Raw genomic sequence first — 18,938 nt, forward strand, 5'->3', positions numbered from 1 at the left:
CCCGGACCAGAAGGCGTCACCGGGAACCTTCCCGGGACGCCCCTCAACTACAACTCCCGTCATGCTCTGAGAGAGCGCTGGGGTCCAGCCTGCCACGGCCATGGCGACCGAACTACGCTTCCCGGAGTGCAAAAGGCGAGGGAGCCTGGGTTGGTCTCAACCGGAAAAGGACACTTGCCACTAAGCTTACATTTTATTGGCTGATCTTCGCGTGCCGCTGCCGCCTGGGGGTGGAGCTCTGTCACCAAGGTCTCCCCGAAGATGGCGGCGCTCTGGGTGGCCGGCGTTTGCAGAAAAAGCTTCACAGGGGTAGCTTCAGGGGCGCCAAGCAGAGCATTTTGGTCTCGACTCAGGTAAAGCGGAAGGTTAGACCGTGGGTCATGTTCACAGAAAGTAAGGAGAGGAACTGAGAATGATGAACTTAAGACAGGACCGTGGTCCTGCGCTTTACCGGGGAAAGGACGAGAAAGTGCGTGAGGGTTCTGCGTTCAGAAGCTTCAGCTCGTTTCCGCGAGTGGTGGGGTCCACTTACTTCGTGTGCCCTCAGTTTACTCATCTTAGAACCGAAATACCGCCCCCTTCTTCTGTTTCACCTGTTAATTTATTAGGTAAACCATACTTACTGACCACGTGTTCCAGACGCGGAGTATAATGTGGTGTCGGGAAACAAATGACTGTTTTAGGACAGGCAACTTAGAACATGAATGTGAAGGTGTTCGCTGAACTAAAGAAACATTCAGGGTGCAGTGTCCTCATTTTGTCCGCTCATTGATTTACTCAAATAGCTATTAACTGTCCTGGCTCAGCATTTCTTTATATAGGATGCAGCCGCGAAACAGAGTCCCTTCACAGAGCCATGAGTACTCTGGCAAGAGGAAACCGAGCCAGCACCGGAAGGAAATAGCAATATTTTGCTAAAAGTCAGAAAGCAAGTTAATGACAGGGCTGGATCTGGAATCCCGGTCTCTTAACTCTCCCATCTGCTGCTTTTTCTGCAGGGCCAAGTGAAATTTTGTGACTTAGTGTTACGACATGACTTAGACATGTGACTTAGACAAGTGAAATGTCTGTGACTTAGTGTTAGGAGATGAAGATTTGTAGGAACCTCAAGAAACAGTGTAAACGCTCGTAAGTTTCCAAGAAAAACTTCAACCCAAATGGATTTTTCTCATCAGCTCATGTTTTATTAGCTTTCCTTCTGTTCCATTTTGTTTTGATTCTTTTTTTATATGTGATTTGTTTATTTAATTTTTGGTTGCACTAGGGCTTCCTTGCTGCTTTCAGACTTCTGTAGTCACAGCGAGTCGGGGCAGCTCAGCTCTTCGCTCCCTTGTGTGGGCTTCTCATTGCGGTGGCTTCTCTTTCGTGGAGCACAGACTAGGTGCTGGGGCTTCAGGAGTTGTAGCATGTAGGCTCAGGAGTTGTAACTCCTGGGCTCTACAGCATGGGTTTAGTTGCTCCTTGGCATGTGGGATATTTCCATACCAAGGATCTAACCCATGTCACCTGCATTGGCAGGTGGATTCCTATCCACTGCACCACCAGGGAAGTCCTTGTTTTCCCTATATTTTGCTTAGTATGTATTATTATCTCTTAAATCTCCTTCAAGTTTGTTTCACTGACTCATTTAACAAGTATTTCTAGAGTGTATCTAAATGTGAGGAATGCAGTTGTAATAAGGTAAACCAAATCTTTGTCCTCATAAAGCATGTTTTGGTGGAGGAAAAAGTGAACAAGTATAATTTCAAAAAGTGGTAAATTATGAAGAAAACTAGAGCAGTACAGGCATACCTTGGAGTTGCTGAAGTTTGTTTCCAGATTGCTGTGATAAAGCAAGTATCTCAGCATGTTATACAGATTTTGGGGTTTCCCAGTACATTTAAAGTTACGCTTACACCATACTGTAGTGTTTAATGCGCAATAGCATTATGTCTAAGAAAACAATAAACATATCTTAGTTAAAAAATAGTTTATTGCTAAAAATTGCTAACCATCATCTGAGCCTTCAGAGAGTTATAATCTTTCTGATAGTGGAGAGTCTTGCTTTGATGTTAATGGCAAAGGATAGTTCAGGGTGTTGGTTGCTAAAGGGTGGGGTGTCTGGTAATTTCTTAATGTAACACAAAAAGGAAGTTTGCAGCGTTGATTGACTCTTCCTCTCATGAGTGATTTCTCTGTAGCATGTAATGCTGTTTGATAGCATTTTACCCACAGTAGAACTTCTTTCAGTATTAAAATAAATTCTCTCAAACTCTGCCCCTTCTTTATCAACTAAGTTGGTGTAATATTCTCAGTCCTTTGTTGTCTTTTCAACAGTCCTCACAGTATTTTTACCAGGAGTAGATTCTATCTCAGGAAACTATTTTCTTTGCTCGTTCCTAAGGAACAGCTCTTCAGTGATGAGGTTTTATCCTGAAACTGAACGCATTAGTTCCTCAGTTGTTTCCGACTCTCTGCAACCCAATGGACTGTAGCCTGCCAGGCTCCTCTGTCCATGGAATTCTCCAGGCGAGAATATTGGAGTGGGTAGCCATTCCCTTCTCCGGGGGAATCTTCCGAACTCAGGGATGGAATCTGTGTCTCCTGCACTGCAGGCAAATTCCTTACCGTCTGAGCCACCAGAGATTGCAGCAATTCAGTTATGTCTGAGGATTCACTTCTAATTCTAGTTCTCTTGCTATTCCTTCTGTATTTGCAATTACTTCTTCACCGATATCTTGAACCCCTAAAAATCATTCATGAGGGTTAGAATTGGTTTCTTCCAAATTTCTGTTACTCTTTTGATCTCTTCTCATGAATCATGAACGGGCTTCTCTAGTGGCTCAGCTGGTTAAGAATCTGCCTGCAATGCCGGAGACCTGGTTTCGAGCCCTGGCTTGGAAAGATACCCTGGAGAAGGGAATGACTACCCACTCCAGTATTTTGGCCTGGAGAATTCCAGGGACTGTATAGTCTGGGGTTGCAGAGTTGGACACAACTGAGCAACTTTCACTTTCATGAATCATGACTATTCTCAATGGCATCTAGATTGATGAATTATTTTTAGAACATTTTCAGCTGATTTTGCCCAGATTCATCAGAGGAATCATTGTCTATGGCAGCTATAGCCTTAAAAAATGTGTTTCTTAAATGATAAAACTTGAAAGTAAAGCTCATTCCTTGCTCCATGGACTGCAGAGTGGAAGTTGTGTTGGCATGCATGAAAACATTAATCTTGTATATCTCCATCAGGGAGCTTACTTAGGTGACCAGGTGTATTGTTAAATGAGCAGTAATATTTTGAAAGGAATCTTTTTCTGAGTGATAGGTCTCAACTGTACATATACAGTAAAACTTGTTGTAAGCAGATGTTCTGTCTTCCAGGCTTTGTTGTTGGATTTATAGAACACAAGCCTGGTAGATTTAGCATAATTCTTAAGGGCCCTCGGATTTTCAGAATGGTAAATGAGCATTGATTTTAACTTCAAGTCACCAGCTATGTTAGCCTCTAGCAGCGTAAGCCTGTCCTTTGAAGTCAGGCATTGATTTTCTTCTGTCTATAAAAGTTCTAGATGGCATTTTTCAATAGAAGCCTGTTTTGTCTACAAGGAAAATCAATTGTTTACTGTAGCCACCTTCGTTACCTTAGCTAAATTTTCTGGATAACTTGGTACAACTTGTAGTTGCTGTGTCACCCTGCACTTTTATGTTACAGGGACAGCTTCTTTCCTTAAACCTCGTGAACCAACCTCTCCTGTTGTTCAGACACTAAGTCCTGTCCCACTCTTTGCTACCCCATGGACTGCAGCATGCAGACTGCCCCATCCTTTACTTTGTCTCAGAGTTTGCTCAGATTCATATCCATTGAGTCGGTGATACTATCTAACCATCTCATCCTCTGCCACCGCCTTCGCCTTTTGCCTTCAATCTTTCCCAGGATCAGGGTCTTTACCAGTGAGGCAGCTCTTTGCATCAGGTGGGCAAAGTACTGAAGCTTTAGCTTCGGCAGCAGTCCTTCCAATGAATATTCAAGGTTAATTTCCTTCAGGATTAACTAGTTTGATCTCTGCAGTCCAAGGGGCTCTCAAGACTCTCCTCCAACACCACCATTTGAAAGCATCAGTTCTTCAGTGCTCAGCCTTCTTTATGGTCCAGCTCTCACATCCATACATGACTACTGGAAAAACTATAGCTTTGACCTTTGTCAGCAAAGTGTCTCTGCTTTTTAATATGCTGTCTAGTTTTGTCATAGCTTTCCTTTCAAGGAGCAAGTGTCTTAACTTCCATGGCTGCAGTCACCATCCACAGTGATTTTGGAGCCCAAGAAAATGAAATCTGTCACTGCTTCCACTTACAGCTTCCTCACCTTTTCAGCCTTCATTGAATTGAATAGCATTGGGGGCCTGATCTGGACTAGACTTTGACTTAAGGAAATATTGTGGCTAGTTTGATCTTCTGTTCAGACCATTAAAACTTTTTCCACATCAGGAATAAAGCTGTTTTGCTTTTTAATATTTGTATGTGCACTGGAGTCATACTTTTAATTTCCTTCAGGAACTTTTTCTGTGCATTCATGACTTGGCTAACTGTTTAGCTGGAAGTCCTAGTTTTCAGCCTAATTTGGCTTTTGACATGCCTTCACTCAGCTTAATCATTCTAGCTTTTGATTTAAAGTAAAAGATGGGCAATTCTTCCATTCACTTGAACACATAATTATAGGCTCTTGTGGGGTTAATTGACCTAATTTCAGTATTGTTGTATCTCAGGGAGTAGGGTGGTCCAAGAAGAGGGGGAGAGCACTTGGTGGAGCAGTGAGAACACGCACAATATTCGTCAGTTAAGTTTTGTCTGTAGGAGCATGGTTTGTGACACTACAAAACAATTACAATAGTAAATCAAAGATCACTGGTCATCACCATAACAAATAAAATATTGAAAAAGTTTGAAGTATTGTGAGAATTCTGAAGATGTCACAGACACTAAGTGAGCAAATGCTGTTGGAATCATGGTGCCCATAGACTTGATGGTTGCAGGGTTGCCACAGACCTTCAGTTTGTAAAAAAAAAAAAAAAACACAGTATCTGTGAAGTGCTATAAGATGAAGTATGCCTGTATAAGAGATTACTGAGATGAAGGGAATAGACTACATTTCATTGCGATGAGTTGTGAAACAAGTAGTTTCAAGAGAAAATGGGAGGTCAGGAGGTACAGAAGTTGTGTAGGCAACTCTTGAGAAGTTTGTTGTAAAGGCAGCTGGAGTGGAACATGGAATCTGGAGGTTATTTCCTTTAAAGATGGGAAATACTACAGCATATTTGTGTGTCCTGAGAATAGTAGATAGGGAGAAATTGATAAAGAATTGACGTAGAAAGAGGGATCAGTAAGTAGAAGAGTCTTTGAATAGATACAGGGGAATAGCATTACAAATCACCCTTGACTAATGTTGTCCGTTTCTGATACCCTCCAATTTCTGTTGTGATGACTGATCCCAATCAGATGATAGCTCCATAGGAAGCAGGAGTTAGTTTATGAACAGATATTAAGCACTGAAATAATATGTAAAGACAGACTCCCTCACATTGGGCCATGTGTAATAGTTATACAAGCTATTTTAAAGGACTCCTAAACACATCTCTGTATTCAAGTTTATAATCTGACACAGTGATTCTTAACTGGGGACAGTTTTGTCCACCAGGGACATTTGACAATGTCTTTTGGTTATTATGACTTGGAGGACAGGAGTGCTACTGGAATTTAGTGGGGAGAGGCCAGGGGTGCTGCTGAGCAACCTGTAGTGAACAGGACAGCTTCCCACAATAAAAAATTATCTGGTCCAAAATGTCAGTAGTGCTTGTGCTGAAAAATCCTGATTTAGTAAGAAGTAGAATGTAAATAAAATTAAAACTCAGGTGGAATGAGGTGTGCTCTGAGAACAATATTAAGTGCTGTGATATATGTGGGATCTTAAAAAAAAAAAGATGAGCTTATTTACAAAGCAGATACAGACTCACAGACATAGAAAGCAAACTTATGGTTACCAAAGGGGAAAGGAGGGGAGGGATAAATTAAGAGTTTGGGATTAACGTACACACAATACAATATACACATGAATGAATGAAGTTGCTCAGTCATATCCGACTCTTTGCAACCCCATGGACAGTAGCCTACCAGGCTCTGTCGTCCATGGGATTTTCCAGGCAAGAATACTGGAGTGGGCTGCCATTTCCTTCTCCAGGGGATCTTCCCAACCCAGGGATCGAACCTGGGTCTCCTGCATTGCAGACAGACGCTTTACCATCTGAGCCCCCAGGGCAGCCCTACACATAAATATATTCAAAACTGAATCACTGCTGTACACTTGAAACTAACACAACATGTAAATCAATTATACTTCACTTTTTTAAAAAGTGCTATGAGAAAGCAGAGGAGCTTACAGTTATATTTGATTGAGGAAATCAAGTAAAGCTTGAGATAAGAGTTTTGTCCTAGAACTTAAAGGATGGATTAAGAATTCCGTAATTGGAGGTGAAAAATAGATACTTCAGGTAGGATATAACTTGAGCTAATGTGATATCAGAAGAGTGGGAATCAGAAGGTAATTCAGTTTGAGTAGGGCATAGAAGGTATATAAGATATTAGTGGGAAATGAGGTTAGGTAGATTGGGTTTGGATCTGGGAGGACCAGAAACTCCAGAGGATTTACCATCTTCATCCATTCCTGGAAATTCTTAGGGCATGTAAAATCTGAAGTTAGCTTTTGTTTTCTCTTTGTGCCAGTTGAGTTCAACTATGAATTTATAAGGGCAGAGACCTATTTAATTCTCTCAACAGTACCCACGAAAGAGTTAAGAATAAGTAATAAATGTGCAGTATATTGATTTAGATTGTTGGGCAAAATTAGGTCTGGTGTTGGTCAACTTGTCAACTTCGTTAATGCAGTGAACTGAAGATTCACTTATTTGTTTTTGATCCCTCCAGAAAAGAGAAACAGCCAATGGTAGCTGAGACAGTAGAAGAGGTGAAGAAAGAACCTATCTTGGTGTGTCCACCCTTACGAAGCCAAGCATACATACCACCTAAAGATCTCCAGAGTCGTTTGGAATCTCATGTCAAAGAAGTTTTTGGTTCATCTGTTCCTACCAGTTGGCAGGAGATCTCCCTGGAAGATGTTCATATGAAGTTCAGCTTCTTAGCACGTTTAGCTGATGACTTGGGCCATGCAGTGCCTAACTCCAGGCTTCACCAGATGTGCAGGGTTAGAGATGTTCTTGATTTCTATACTGTGCCTGTTCAGGATAGATCTAAATTTGATGAACTTATTGCCAGTAATCTGCCTCCCAACTTAAAAATCACCTGGGGTTACTGAACAGTTCAAAGGAAGATCACATTGAAATTTTTTTTCCCCTGGAAAGGGGGCTGTTTATTAGACTTTTTGAATCTTGACCATGTGAAATGCTGTCAGAACTGGTCTCTACACCCGCTTTTCTCTGTGGAAGAAAGTTATTAATCTTTTTTTTTATTGTCATGAATTGACAAATAAGATTTTTTCACATTTGCGGAAACTTTTAATGGAATCAGGTCATTCATAATTTATGAAAATATATATTACTATATAGATAAAATAACATTTGTAAAAGAAATAAAAATCTGTGTAGTATATTACGAAAGTTGTTTCACTACTTGCTTTACTATACAACTAGAAATAGTAGAAAATAATACTGTTCAATCTAGATAAATCTCTTGGAATTAAAGTAGATTTGGAGCATGTTTTTGTTTTTGTTTAAGGTGAAATTTGCTTTTCTGCCTCATCATTTTCTTGTTATTGTTGTTTAGTTGCTAAGTTGTGTCCTACTCTTGTGACCCTATGGACTGTGACCCACCAGGCTCCTCTGTCCATGAGATTTCCCAGGCAAGAATACTGGAGTGGTTTGCCATTTCCTTCTCCAGGGGTCTTCCCGACCCAAGGATCAAACTCAGATCTCCTGCATTGCAAGTAGATTCTTTACCACTGCACCATTTAGGAATCCTGTCATTTTCTTCAGTATTGTAAATGGAGAAGAATACTTGCCAACTGTTAAGAGCTATGGGCTTCCCTCATAGCTTTGCTGATAAAGAATCTGCCTGAAATGCGGGAGACCTGGGTTGGTTTAATTTCTGGTTCGGGAAAATCCACTGGACAAGGGATGGGTTACCCACTCCAGTATTCTTGGGCTTCCCTGGTGGCTCAGCTGATAAAAGAATCCGCTTGCAATGCAGAAGACCTGGGTTTGATTCCTGGGTTGGGAAGATCCCCTGGAGAAGGGAAAGGCTGTCCACTCCAGTATTCTGGCCTGGAGAATTCCATGGACTATACAGTCTGTGCGGAGAAGGCAGTGGCACCCCACTCCAGTACTTTTGCCTGGAAAATGCCATGGGCGGAGGAGCCTGGTGGGCTGGAGTCCATGGGGTCGTGAAGAGTCGGACACAACTGAGCGACTTCACTTTCACTTTTCACTTTCATGCACTGGAGAAGGAAATGGCAACCCACTCCAGTGTTCCTGCCGGGGGAATCCCAGGGACAGGGGAGCCTTGTGGGCTGCCATCTATGCGGTCGCACAGAGTCGGACACAACTGAAGCAACTTAGCAGCAGCATACAGTCCATGCAGCTGCAAAGAGTCAGACATGGCTGAGTGACTTTCACTTTTGTTAAGAGATATAATCTTTTGGTCAGATATATACCAGATTTTATATCAGAATGGATATTCTCTTCAAAGGAGATGATGTTTATTTAAAACCTTTTTTAAAAGGTGGCCTTGAATGCTCTATGAGTATCCACTAGAGTGATAAATCTTTGCAGACTCATGGACTTTTAATTTGTGGAAATTACTTCTATAGCTAACCAGATGATTCTGAATGATGAAAATGATAAAGTGATTAAGAATTATTGTTCAGACTTTAGAGGTGGCTAGAGAGTAATGACACGAGGAGAAGGAATTTCTTGTATTTTGTCTAATAATTCTGAAAGAAAAGTGACAAGTTTTTAAACAAAGAAATTTACATTTATTTTTTTCCTAGGGTGACTCCTTTGAAGAGGGCAAACTCCTTTGAAGAGGGCAAAAATTAGTTGGTTATATAAATTCTGGCATGTTTATTAGAAAAATAAGTTACAGTACAGTCATGCCCTATAAATACCATCAGTGGATAATCCGATTTTCAGTAACCTCTACACTGAAGATTCCCTGGTGGCTCAGACAGTCAAGAATCTAACTGCAAAAAAAAAAAAGAATCTGCCTGCAATGCAGGAGAACCAGGCTCAATCCCCAGGTCGGGAAGATCCCCTGGAGAAGGTAATGGCTACCCACTCTAGTATTCTTGTCTGGTGAATTCCATAGACAGAGGATCCTGGTGGGGTACAGTCCATGGGATTGAAAAGAGACGACTGAGTGACTTTCACACTACATTGAATAACTTCAGAAGTTTCTGCAGTGCCAAAATGTCTAGAGCCCTGGAATTTAAACATTAGATCTATTGTATCCCTTCTGCTTCTTTGTGGAATGGATTCAGGGTGGAAACATTTGGATTCTGTGTAACAGGATTTGATTATCTCATTTCCCGCACAACTTTTATGTCTGATTTGGAGATAAAAACGTGCAGAGGCAAGATGGAAGCAAGGAATGAACAGTGTGGAAAACACTTGGTTTCAGCTTTGTTGTTGCTCAGTTGTGTCCAACTCTTTGCGACCCCATGAACTGCCAGACCACGCAAATATGGCTAGAGAAATTACTCTTGTAGCCTGGAGTAGTTTCTCAAAATTTAATGTGCTTATGAATTAGTTGGCATCTTTTTAAAATACAGATTCTGATTCTCTAGGACAATAGCGGGTCCTGAGCTTGTTTAAAAAAGTAGGTAATTCTTACGTTTTGAGTACCGTGACCCTGTGTGCGCTGTGTTGTGCTAAGCCACTTCAGTTGTGTCTGACTCTTTGCGACCCCATGGACAGTAGCCTGCCAGCCTCCTCTCTCTGTGGGATTCTCCAGACAAGAATACTGGAGTGGGTTGCCATTTCCTGTTCCAGGAAATCTTCCTGACCCAAGGATCGAACCCGTGTTTCTTAGGTCTCCCGCATTGGCAGCCGAGTCTTTTTTTTTCTTTACCACTAGCGCCATCCTAGACACTGGCATTGAAGTGGGAGACAAGTTGTGTTGCAGGGAGGAAGCCAGTTCTGACTGCATGTTGGAACTGTTTCTCTGACTTGCTTTTCGTTGCTTTTATTATTATAATCATACAGAATGGTTTGCCTCGGAGAATCCTGACCCTCTTCCTGACCATTAAAGTGCCTTTGTTCAGAACCCTGTCCACCTATGGATGGTAGGAAGAAAGAAATGAACACATCCCCTGCCTGAGGAGATGTTTGCAAGATTAATGGCCTTTTTACTTTGCTTCCTCATCTCTGATCTATAAAAGAACCTGGCCTCCAGACCCTATAAGATGGTTATTTTGAGGCACTAGCCTGCCATCTTCTCAGTCTGCTGGCTCCCCAATTAAAGTCTCTCTTCCTTGCCTCAACACCTCATCTCTCGGATTCATTGGCCTATCGTGTGGCAAGCAGAGCAAGCTTGGACTTAGTTGTCCTTCAGTTGCTTAGTCCTTTTGCACTCTTAGTGACCCCATGGACTGCATGCAATATGCCAGGCTTCCCGAAGTTTACTCAGATTCATGTCCATTGAGTCAAGTAATGCTGTCTAACTGTCTCATCCTCTGTTGCCCTCTTCTTTGCCTTCAATCTTTCCCAGCATCAGGGTCTTTTCCAGTGAGTCGGCTCTTTGCATCAAGTGGCCAAAGCATTGGAGCTTAAGCATCAGTCCTTCCAGTGAAACTAAGAATATTCAGTTTTATTCAGTGAAGCAGAAATAGATGTTTCTTTTGGAATTCCTTTGCTTTCTCTTATGATCCAACAAATGTTGGCAATTTGGTCTCTGGTTCCTCTGCCTTTTCTAAACCCAACTTGTACATCTGGAAAATCTTGGTTTTATACTGCTGAAACCTAGCTTGTAGGATTTTGAGCATAACCTTACTAGCATGTGAAATGAGTGCAGTTGTATGGTAGTTTGAACATTCTTTGGCACTGCCCTTTAGTGCTGGAATGAAAACACCTTTGCCAGTCCTGTGGTCACTGCTGAGCTTTCCAAATTTGCTGACATTGAGTGTAGCACTTTAACAGGATCGTCTGTTAGGATTTGAAATAACTCTGCTGGGGTTCTATCACCTCCACTAGCTTTATTTGTGTTAATGTTTCATAAGGTCCACTTGAGTTCAGACTCAAGATATCTGGTTCTAGGTGAGTGATAACCACACTTCGTGGTTATCCTGGTTATTAAGATCTTTTTTGTATAGTTCTTCTGTATATTCTTGCCACGTCTTAATCTCTCTGCCTCTGTTGGGTACTTACCATTTCTATCCCTTATCGTGCCTATCCTTGCAGGAAATGTTCCATATCAGCTCCAGTTTTCTTGAAGAGATCCCTAGTCTTTCCCATTCTGTTGTTTTCCTCTACTTTTTTTGCATTGTTCATTGAAGAAGGCCTTCAATTACAAATTCTGCCCCCTGAAACAGTAGTCCTGGAATGTTTAGCTAACCAGGAAAGATAAACTCCACATTCACCAATAACTCTAGAGGGCATCCCTGATTTATTGCCCAATATAATATACCAGAATAATGACCTTTAGTTTTCATGGAAAAATTAAATTAGGTTTGCTAACTCAACTTGTTCACTGAAATAAAGACATGCTATAATTATAAAAGGTTTACATTTTTAAAAATTAAATGATGGCTATATAAAAGTATTAGCAATTTTACTTTGTTGGGCTGTTGAACTCACTATGAATGTTTATATAAAAACTATGAGATTCAGGATTAATAGAATGATCTTACATAAACAGTGCCAGTGCAAATAACAAAGATTCAATGGATTAGTGGTTCTAATTGGCTTTATTAAATGATTTAGGAATCGGGCAGTATCCCATCCAGCAATAGAGATGTACTCTGTTGAGCTTCAAAAAAGGAAAGGTTTTTAAGGCAGAGAGGGAGCAGAAAAAAGGAAATTACTAGCAAAAAAAATATATTATTTTAGGCATTCTCCTTAAGGGGAATGGATAGGGTCTATCAAGCTGGTTAAAGCTTCCTGGGGAAGTCAGATCAGTCACTCAGTCATGTCTGACTCTTTGTGACCCATGGATTGCAGCACGCCAGGGTTCCCTGTCCATCACCAACTCCCAGAGCTTGCTCAACTCATGTCCATTGAGTCAGTGATTCCATCCAACCATTTCATCCTCTGTCATCCCCTCGTGCCTTCAGTCTTTCCCAGCATCAAGGTCTTTTCCAAAGAGTCAGTTCTCATCAGGTAGCCAAAGTATTGGAGCTTCAGCTTCAGCATCAGTCCTTCCAGTGAATATTCAGAACTGATTTCCTTTAGGATTGACTGGTAGGATCTCCTTGCAATCCAAGGGACTTTCAAGAGTCTTCTCCAACACCACAGTTCAAAAGCATTAATTCTTCACGTTTTTTTATAGTCCAACTCTCACATCCATACATGACTACTGGAAAAACCATAGCTTTGATTAGATGGACCTTTGTTGGCAGAGTAATATCTCTGCTTTTTAATATGCTATCTAGGTTGGTCATAGCTCTTCCAAGGAGCAAGCATATTTTAATTTCGTGGCTGCAGTCACTATCTGCAGTGATTTTGGAGCCCCCCCAAAGTAAAGTTTGTCACTGTTTCCATTGCTTTCCCATCTATTTGCCATGAAGTGATGGGACCAGATGCCATGATCTTAGTTTTTGGAATGTTGAGTTTTAAGCCTACTTTTTCACTCCCCTCTTTCACTTTCATCAAGAGGCTCTTTAGTTCTTCACTTTCTGCCATAAGGATGGTGTTACCTGTATATCTGAAGTTATTGATATTTCTCCCGGCAATCTTAATTCCAGCTCGTGCTTCATCCAGCCCGGCATTTCACATGATGTACTCTGCATGTAAATTAAACAAGCAGGGGAAAACGTACAACCTTGATGTACTCCTTTCCCAATTTGGAAACATCTGTTGTTCCATGTCTGGTTCTAACTGTTGCTTCATGACCTACATACAGATTTTTCAGGAGGCAGGTCAGGTGGTCTGGTATTCCCATCTCTTGAAGAATTTTCCACAGTTTGTTGTGATCCATGCAGTCAAAGGCTTTGGTGTAGTCAGTAAAACAGAAGTAGAAGTTTTTCTGGAACTCTCTTGCTTTTTCAATGATCTAATGGTTGTTGGCAATTTTTAAAATCCATCTGGAAGTTCATGGTTCATGTACTGTTGAATCCTGGCTTGGAGAATTTTGAGCATTACTTTGGTGGCATGTGAGATGAGTGCAATTGTGTGGTAGTTTGAACATTCTTTGGCATTGCCTTTCTTTGGAACTGGAATGAAAACTGACCTTTTCCAGTCCTGCGGCCTGCCTGGGGAAGGTTGAGTCTATAACGAGATTAGATAATGTCTTGGTTTGCTGGCCTGGGGCTTAGCACAGATGACTTTATTTTGAGCCTGTCTCCTTTTTAACAGTAGTATATATTTGAAGCAGCATTAAAAGAAACTTCTCCCTCGCTTCTTTTTGCTTTTTTTTGACTGCACTGGGTCTTCATTGTGGTGCACAGGCTTAGTTGCCCCTGGGCACTTGGGAACTTAGCTCCCAGACTGGGAATCAAACCACTGGTTGAGTTCCTGGCATCCCCTCCATTGGAAGGCAGATTCTTAACCACTGGACCACCAGGGAAGTCCCCCCTTAACTACTTTTGAAATGCTTTGTTCATCACCTCAAATAAATAAGGGCTCATAGTTTTATGGAAATAGTGCTTTTATTTTCCTGTCATGTAAAATCCCACTAACGCTCCATTCTGTAGCTCTTTCAAGAACCCCTATGACTTGGTTGAGAGGGGAAGGGAACTGATGGGAAATTTGGTGTTGGCCAAGTTCTGAAAATAGAAATTGTGCCCATGAGAAATTATTTTGTTGGTTACTGTGACATTTGTAATTTTTGGCTAGTTCAGAATACTTTGGAAGCAGGTCAAAGCCTTTGACTTCTTTCTTTATAAAAGAAGGATATGTCCAGTGGAAATCACATTTGTTAATTAAAAAAAATTAGTAAAATATATGAGCAAAGATTTGGAAGCAAATCTTTCCCTGTTCTTAAGAGGGAAATATTTAGAGAGCATAGAGAAGGAAAAGAGAGAAATGAGGGGACCGGATTTCTTATGTTTCAAAAGTTAATAGGAAATTAGAGCAAGAAGAGGGCAGTAGTCTGCTATTTCACTGATACTACCTCAGTTAATCTCAAAAGACATATTTGAGGTTTTGACCAGGACAGCTCTAGCTGTGTCATTCTTCCTTTGCTGCTAGAAGGAAGGTCTCAAGAAGAAGTCAGATACTTTGTCCTATACTCTGAGCTGTCTCTTTTGGGCTGATTGGAGATGGGTTAAAATTGGCTCTTGAATGAGAAGTAAATCTGATTATTGACTCCAGAGTTTGGAATTCAGTAGTTCATAAGGACAAATAATCCTTTTACTTAGAGAGCTGTGGAATTCAAGAGTCTTCAGATAAAGGTATATATTTTCAGTTAGATTTTGTTTAGAAAGGGTATCAGTAGAGACTTGTAATTATGAGGCCATCAAGCCAGAATTTATATTTCTCAGGGAAAATGAAAGGCTATCTGAAATTATTAACTTTTCTTTATTCTGTCCCTGCCACTGGGATTTATACTTCTCCCTTATTTTAAAGACTATTTCCTAGAAAATTACAAAAGAAACTGTCCTATTTTTATTTTGTTTGAAGGATGATTTTCTTTTAATTAAGACTAACAATATGTTACATTCTGTGAAAATATTTCTTGAAGGTTGACTATGTGTCGTATTTATGCAATTCAGATATGAGGGGGTAAGTGATGACATTTGAAAAGAAGTGTTATTTTAACTAAAGTTAATGACTTTCATTTCTTAATGGGTATACTGGTTGATGCATGTGATACTTAAATAGATGCTTAATTGATAATGTGTGGAAGGAATAATACACCTTTAGATTTATTTAGGGCAAAGAATGTAATTTCCTAGTGAATATCACATATAGACCCTTGATAAATTCTTAATGAATTTCTAATCAGTATGACTCAAAGTTGGAGATATGAATTCTGTTCCTAGCTCTGCCACGTATCTCTGTGTGACCTTAAATACTCAGTTTCTTGAATATTTTTGCAAATAAAGAATTACACTTCAGGGCTATAAATTACTTGTTTTTAAGCTTCTGATGAAACATTATGTTATTTACCATCACATTCTCATTCTCTGTGCTTTTCTCTCTCTAGGCTGATTCTCATCAGCATGTATTCATGCCTATTTCTACCTCATCTCATAACTACCCTTCTCTCTCTGTCTCTGTCTCTCTGAATACACACACAGACACATTCATTAAAAACAAAATACAAAGTTAGCAGATACTTTTATTGCCTTACCCTACATGTATTTGTGATTAGTGCAGAGGTCTGACTCAGAACATTCAAAACTTGGATTTAGAGTTTTACCTTCCCACATATTAGGTTAGAAGTGGTAAGAAATTAATGCACACCTTCCAGCAGCACTACCAGGAGCAACCCTCAACCAACCATTTACTGGATATTTCTCATTGCTCTTCTCCACCCATGTTTGGAACCTCCTCAAAATAAACTACTTTCTCCAGAATTCTTGCCTCAGTTTCGCTTCTGGAGGAACACAAAGTAGGACACAAAGCAGACTCCTCCTTACCCCTTTCAGCTACCACCCTGTTTCTCTCCTCATTCTTGAATAATTAAGCTATCCTATTCAGAGCTAGATCTGCAAGAGAATGACTTTGTTGAACTTGCTGCTGTGCGTCAGGAGTTTATTAATGAAGACCTGTTGAAATTGGGGGCCCAGAGAAAGGACAAAGAGAGACAAGAGGAAGAAGAAGTAACTCAAGAACCAAAGAGGTTCACAATGCAGGAAATGGCAAGGGGATTTCCTTTGATGAGGCACAGGGCCTGACCAGTATGTGAAGTTTGCAGCAGTCATTCAGAACACAATCCAGTGTTAACTATGTCATCTGTGACAGGAAAAATAGAGCTGCTACCCAGACATCACTGTATCATTTTTTTCAAGAGGGTAGCTAGAATTGAATTCAGCAAGGAACCAGAACCTGTGCAATCAATGGGAGGCGTAAGTGACGTTGAAGCTTGTCTTCCATCTCCCATTGCTGATGATCCTTCAGCTGACGATCCTTCTGCCACTCCCACCTCCTCTCCCTCCTCTAGGTGGTCGCTCTTCTTGCTTATTCACTCAGTGCTAGCCCCTGTATGCCACCTGTTGTACAGTACTACTGTGTTTTTCCAGATTCTTTATTGTAAGATTAAAAATGTTTATGATTTGTGTTTTTTCTGTATTTTTTGTGAAAAGTATTATAAACCTATTACAGCACAGTACAATATAGCCAATTGTATTAGTTGGGTACCTAGGCTAACTTTGCTGGACTTATGAACAAATTGGACTTACAAACATGCTCTTGGAACAGAACTTGTTCATATGTAGGGCCTTAATGTATGAGTATTTACATCTTAAATGAGAAATACCCCTTCTGCTGGTCTGTTAGTGGAGTAAATTTAGTCAAGGGTTGAGCTCATTGTTGTTGTTGTCATTGCTATGGCTTTGTTCACTATAATCACCAACTTCAAAATCTTTTGGTGTTACTTTGTGTTTGGAAAGAAGGTAGGTTTGCTAGAGGATTTTTTTTCAACTTTCAATTTCCACCCTCAACTTTGGGACTTCTCTGTGTGCTTGCACATTAGAAAGTGTCTCTTTCCATGTTTTTGCACACCCTAAATGATAGACTTGTTGCTTGTTACTTGGTGCCCACTAGCCTGGTGGTGGGGAAGCCATGATGGTTTTCTGTTACCCTAAAGAAGCCTTGGTCTTTGACAAGCTTATCCTAGATAAGCCTTGGTCCTTGACAGAGAGGCTGTGCCCCTCTCTCTGGGGATGGAGATTACTCAGTGATCCTGCCCTCTCCCAGCAATGGGAAGACCTCTAATTATTTGAGTCCAGGATAGTTTCCCCTCCTCCCATGGTAGAGGTTTTTAGTTTTTGTTTTTATTTTTTTCCTGTCCCCAGCAATAATAGTTCTCCTAAGCCTCTCACCTTGTTATATTTTTTATTCATTCTATTTATTATTTACTTATTTATTCCTTGTTTCATGTTGTGATAGATTGTATTTCTCAAAGGTAGCTATACAAATACACATGTACACACACACATGCCCCATCTCACATGTTATTTGTTTCTAACAACATGACAATATTCATCCCACTGTGAGGAAGGGTCTATGTTCTTTCCACTTGAATTCTCATGAGGACTTGTATATTGCTACAACAATATAAAATGGCAGAAATGTATGACTTCCAAGGCTAGGATATAAAAAGGATATAGCCTCTACCTGGCTCTATCCCTCTTGGAATGCTCATGCTTAGAATCCAGCCATCATGCTGTTAGGAAACCCATAGCAGCCCATGCAGAAAGACCACAGAGGCCCACATGCAAAGAAAGTGATGCCCCCAGTGTGAGCCAGCATCAGCTCTCAGATGTGTGAAAGAATAAGGCTTCAGATGATTTTATCCCCCTGCCTTTGATCTTCCATTTGAGATACCAGACATCATGGTTTGAAGACAAGATGACCCCATTGAGCCCTGTCTTAATTCCTGACCCACAGGATATATGAGCATAATAAATAACTGTTGCATGCCTCTAAATTTTGGACTAATTTGTTACACAGTCATAGTAATTGGAACATATGTCTCTTTGGGGTTTAAGCCAACATCTGTTGGATCATAGAAAAAACAAGGGAAATCCAAAAAAATCTGTTTCTGCTTCATTAACTACACTAAAGCCTTTGACTGTGGATGAAAACAAACTGGGAAATTCTTAGAGATGGACTACCAGACCATTTTACCTGCCTCCTGAGAAATCTATAAGCAGGTTAAGAAGCAACAGTTAGAAACGGACATGGAACAACCAACTTGGTTCCAAATTGGGAAAGAAGTATGTCAAGGCTGTATATTGTCACTTTGCTTATTTAACTTATATGCAGAGTACATTGTGTGAAATGCTGGACTGGTTGACTCACAAGATGGAATCAAGATTGCTGGGAGAAATATCAATAACCTCAGATATGCAGATGGCATATCCTAATATCAGAAACTGAAGAGGAACTAAAGAGCCTCTTGATGAAAGTGAAAGAGGAGAGTGAAAAAGCTGGTTTAAAACTCAACATTCAAAAACTAAGATCATGGCATCTGGTCCCATCACTTCATGACAAATAGGTGGGGAAAAAGTGGAAACAGTGACTTATTTTTGAGGGGGGCTCCAAGTCACTAAAAATGGTCACTTCAGCCACAAAATTAGAAGATGCTTGCTCCTTGAAAGAAAAGCTATGACAAACCTAGACAGCATATTAAAAAGTAGAGATGTCACTTTGCCAACAAAGGTCCATCTAGCCAAAGCTACAGTTTTTCCATTAGTCATGTATGGATGTCATAGTTGGACTATAAAGAAGGCAGAGCACTGAAGAATTGATGCTTTTGAACTATGCTGCTGGCGAAGACTCTTGAGAGTCCCTTGGACTTCAAGGAGATCCAACCAATCCATCCTAAAGGAAATCAGTCCTGAATATTCACCAGAAGGACTGATGCAGAAGCTGAAGTTCCAATACTTTGGCCACCTGATGTGAAGAGCCAACTCGTTGGAAAAGACCCTGATGCTGGGAAAGATTGAGGGCAGGAGGAGATGTGGGTGACAGAGGATGAGATGGTTGGATGGGATCACCAACTTAATGAACATGAGTTTGAGCAAACTTCAGGAGATAGCGAGCAAAGGACAGGGAAGCCTAGTGTGCTGC

The 18,938-nt window shown here is 40.7% G+C and overlaps 1 protein-coding gene across 1 annotated transcript; it reads left to right on the forward strand.

Annotated features, from left to right (window-relative positions):
* Positions 1–240: 240 nt before the first annotated feature.
* On the forward strand, positions 241–15,266 carry MRPL50 (mitochondrial ribosomal protein L50). Its single transcript, XM_004004047.5, has 2 exons — positions 241–353; positions 6,958–15,266. Exons 1-2 carry the CDS (start codon positions 262–264, stop codon positions 7,343–7,345), a joined length of 480 nt encoding a protein of 159 aa, XP_004004096.2. The 5' UTR covers positions 241–261; the 3' UTR covers positions 7,346–15,266.
* The last annotated feature ends 3,672 nt before the right edge of the window (positions 15,267–18,938 follow it).

This window comes from Ovis aries, chromosome 2 (genome assembly GCF_016772045.2).
Source record: "Ovis aries strain OAR_USU_Benz2616 breed Rambouillet chromosome 2, ARS-UI_Ramb_v3.0, whole genome shotgun sequence".
NCBI classification, from domain to species: Eukaryota; Metazoa; Chordata; class Mammalia; order Artiodactyla; family Bovidae; genus Ovis; species Ovis aries.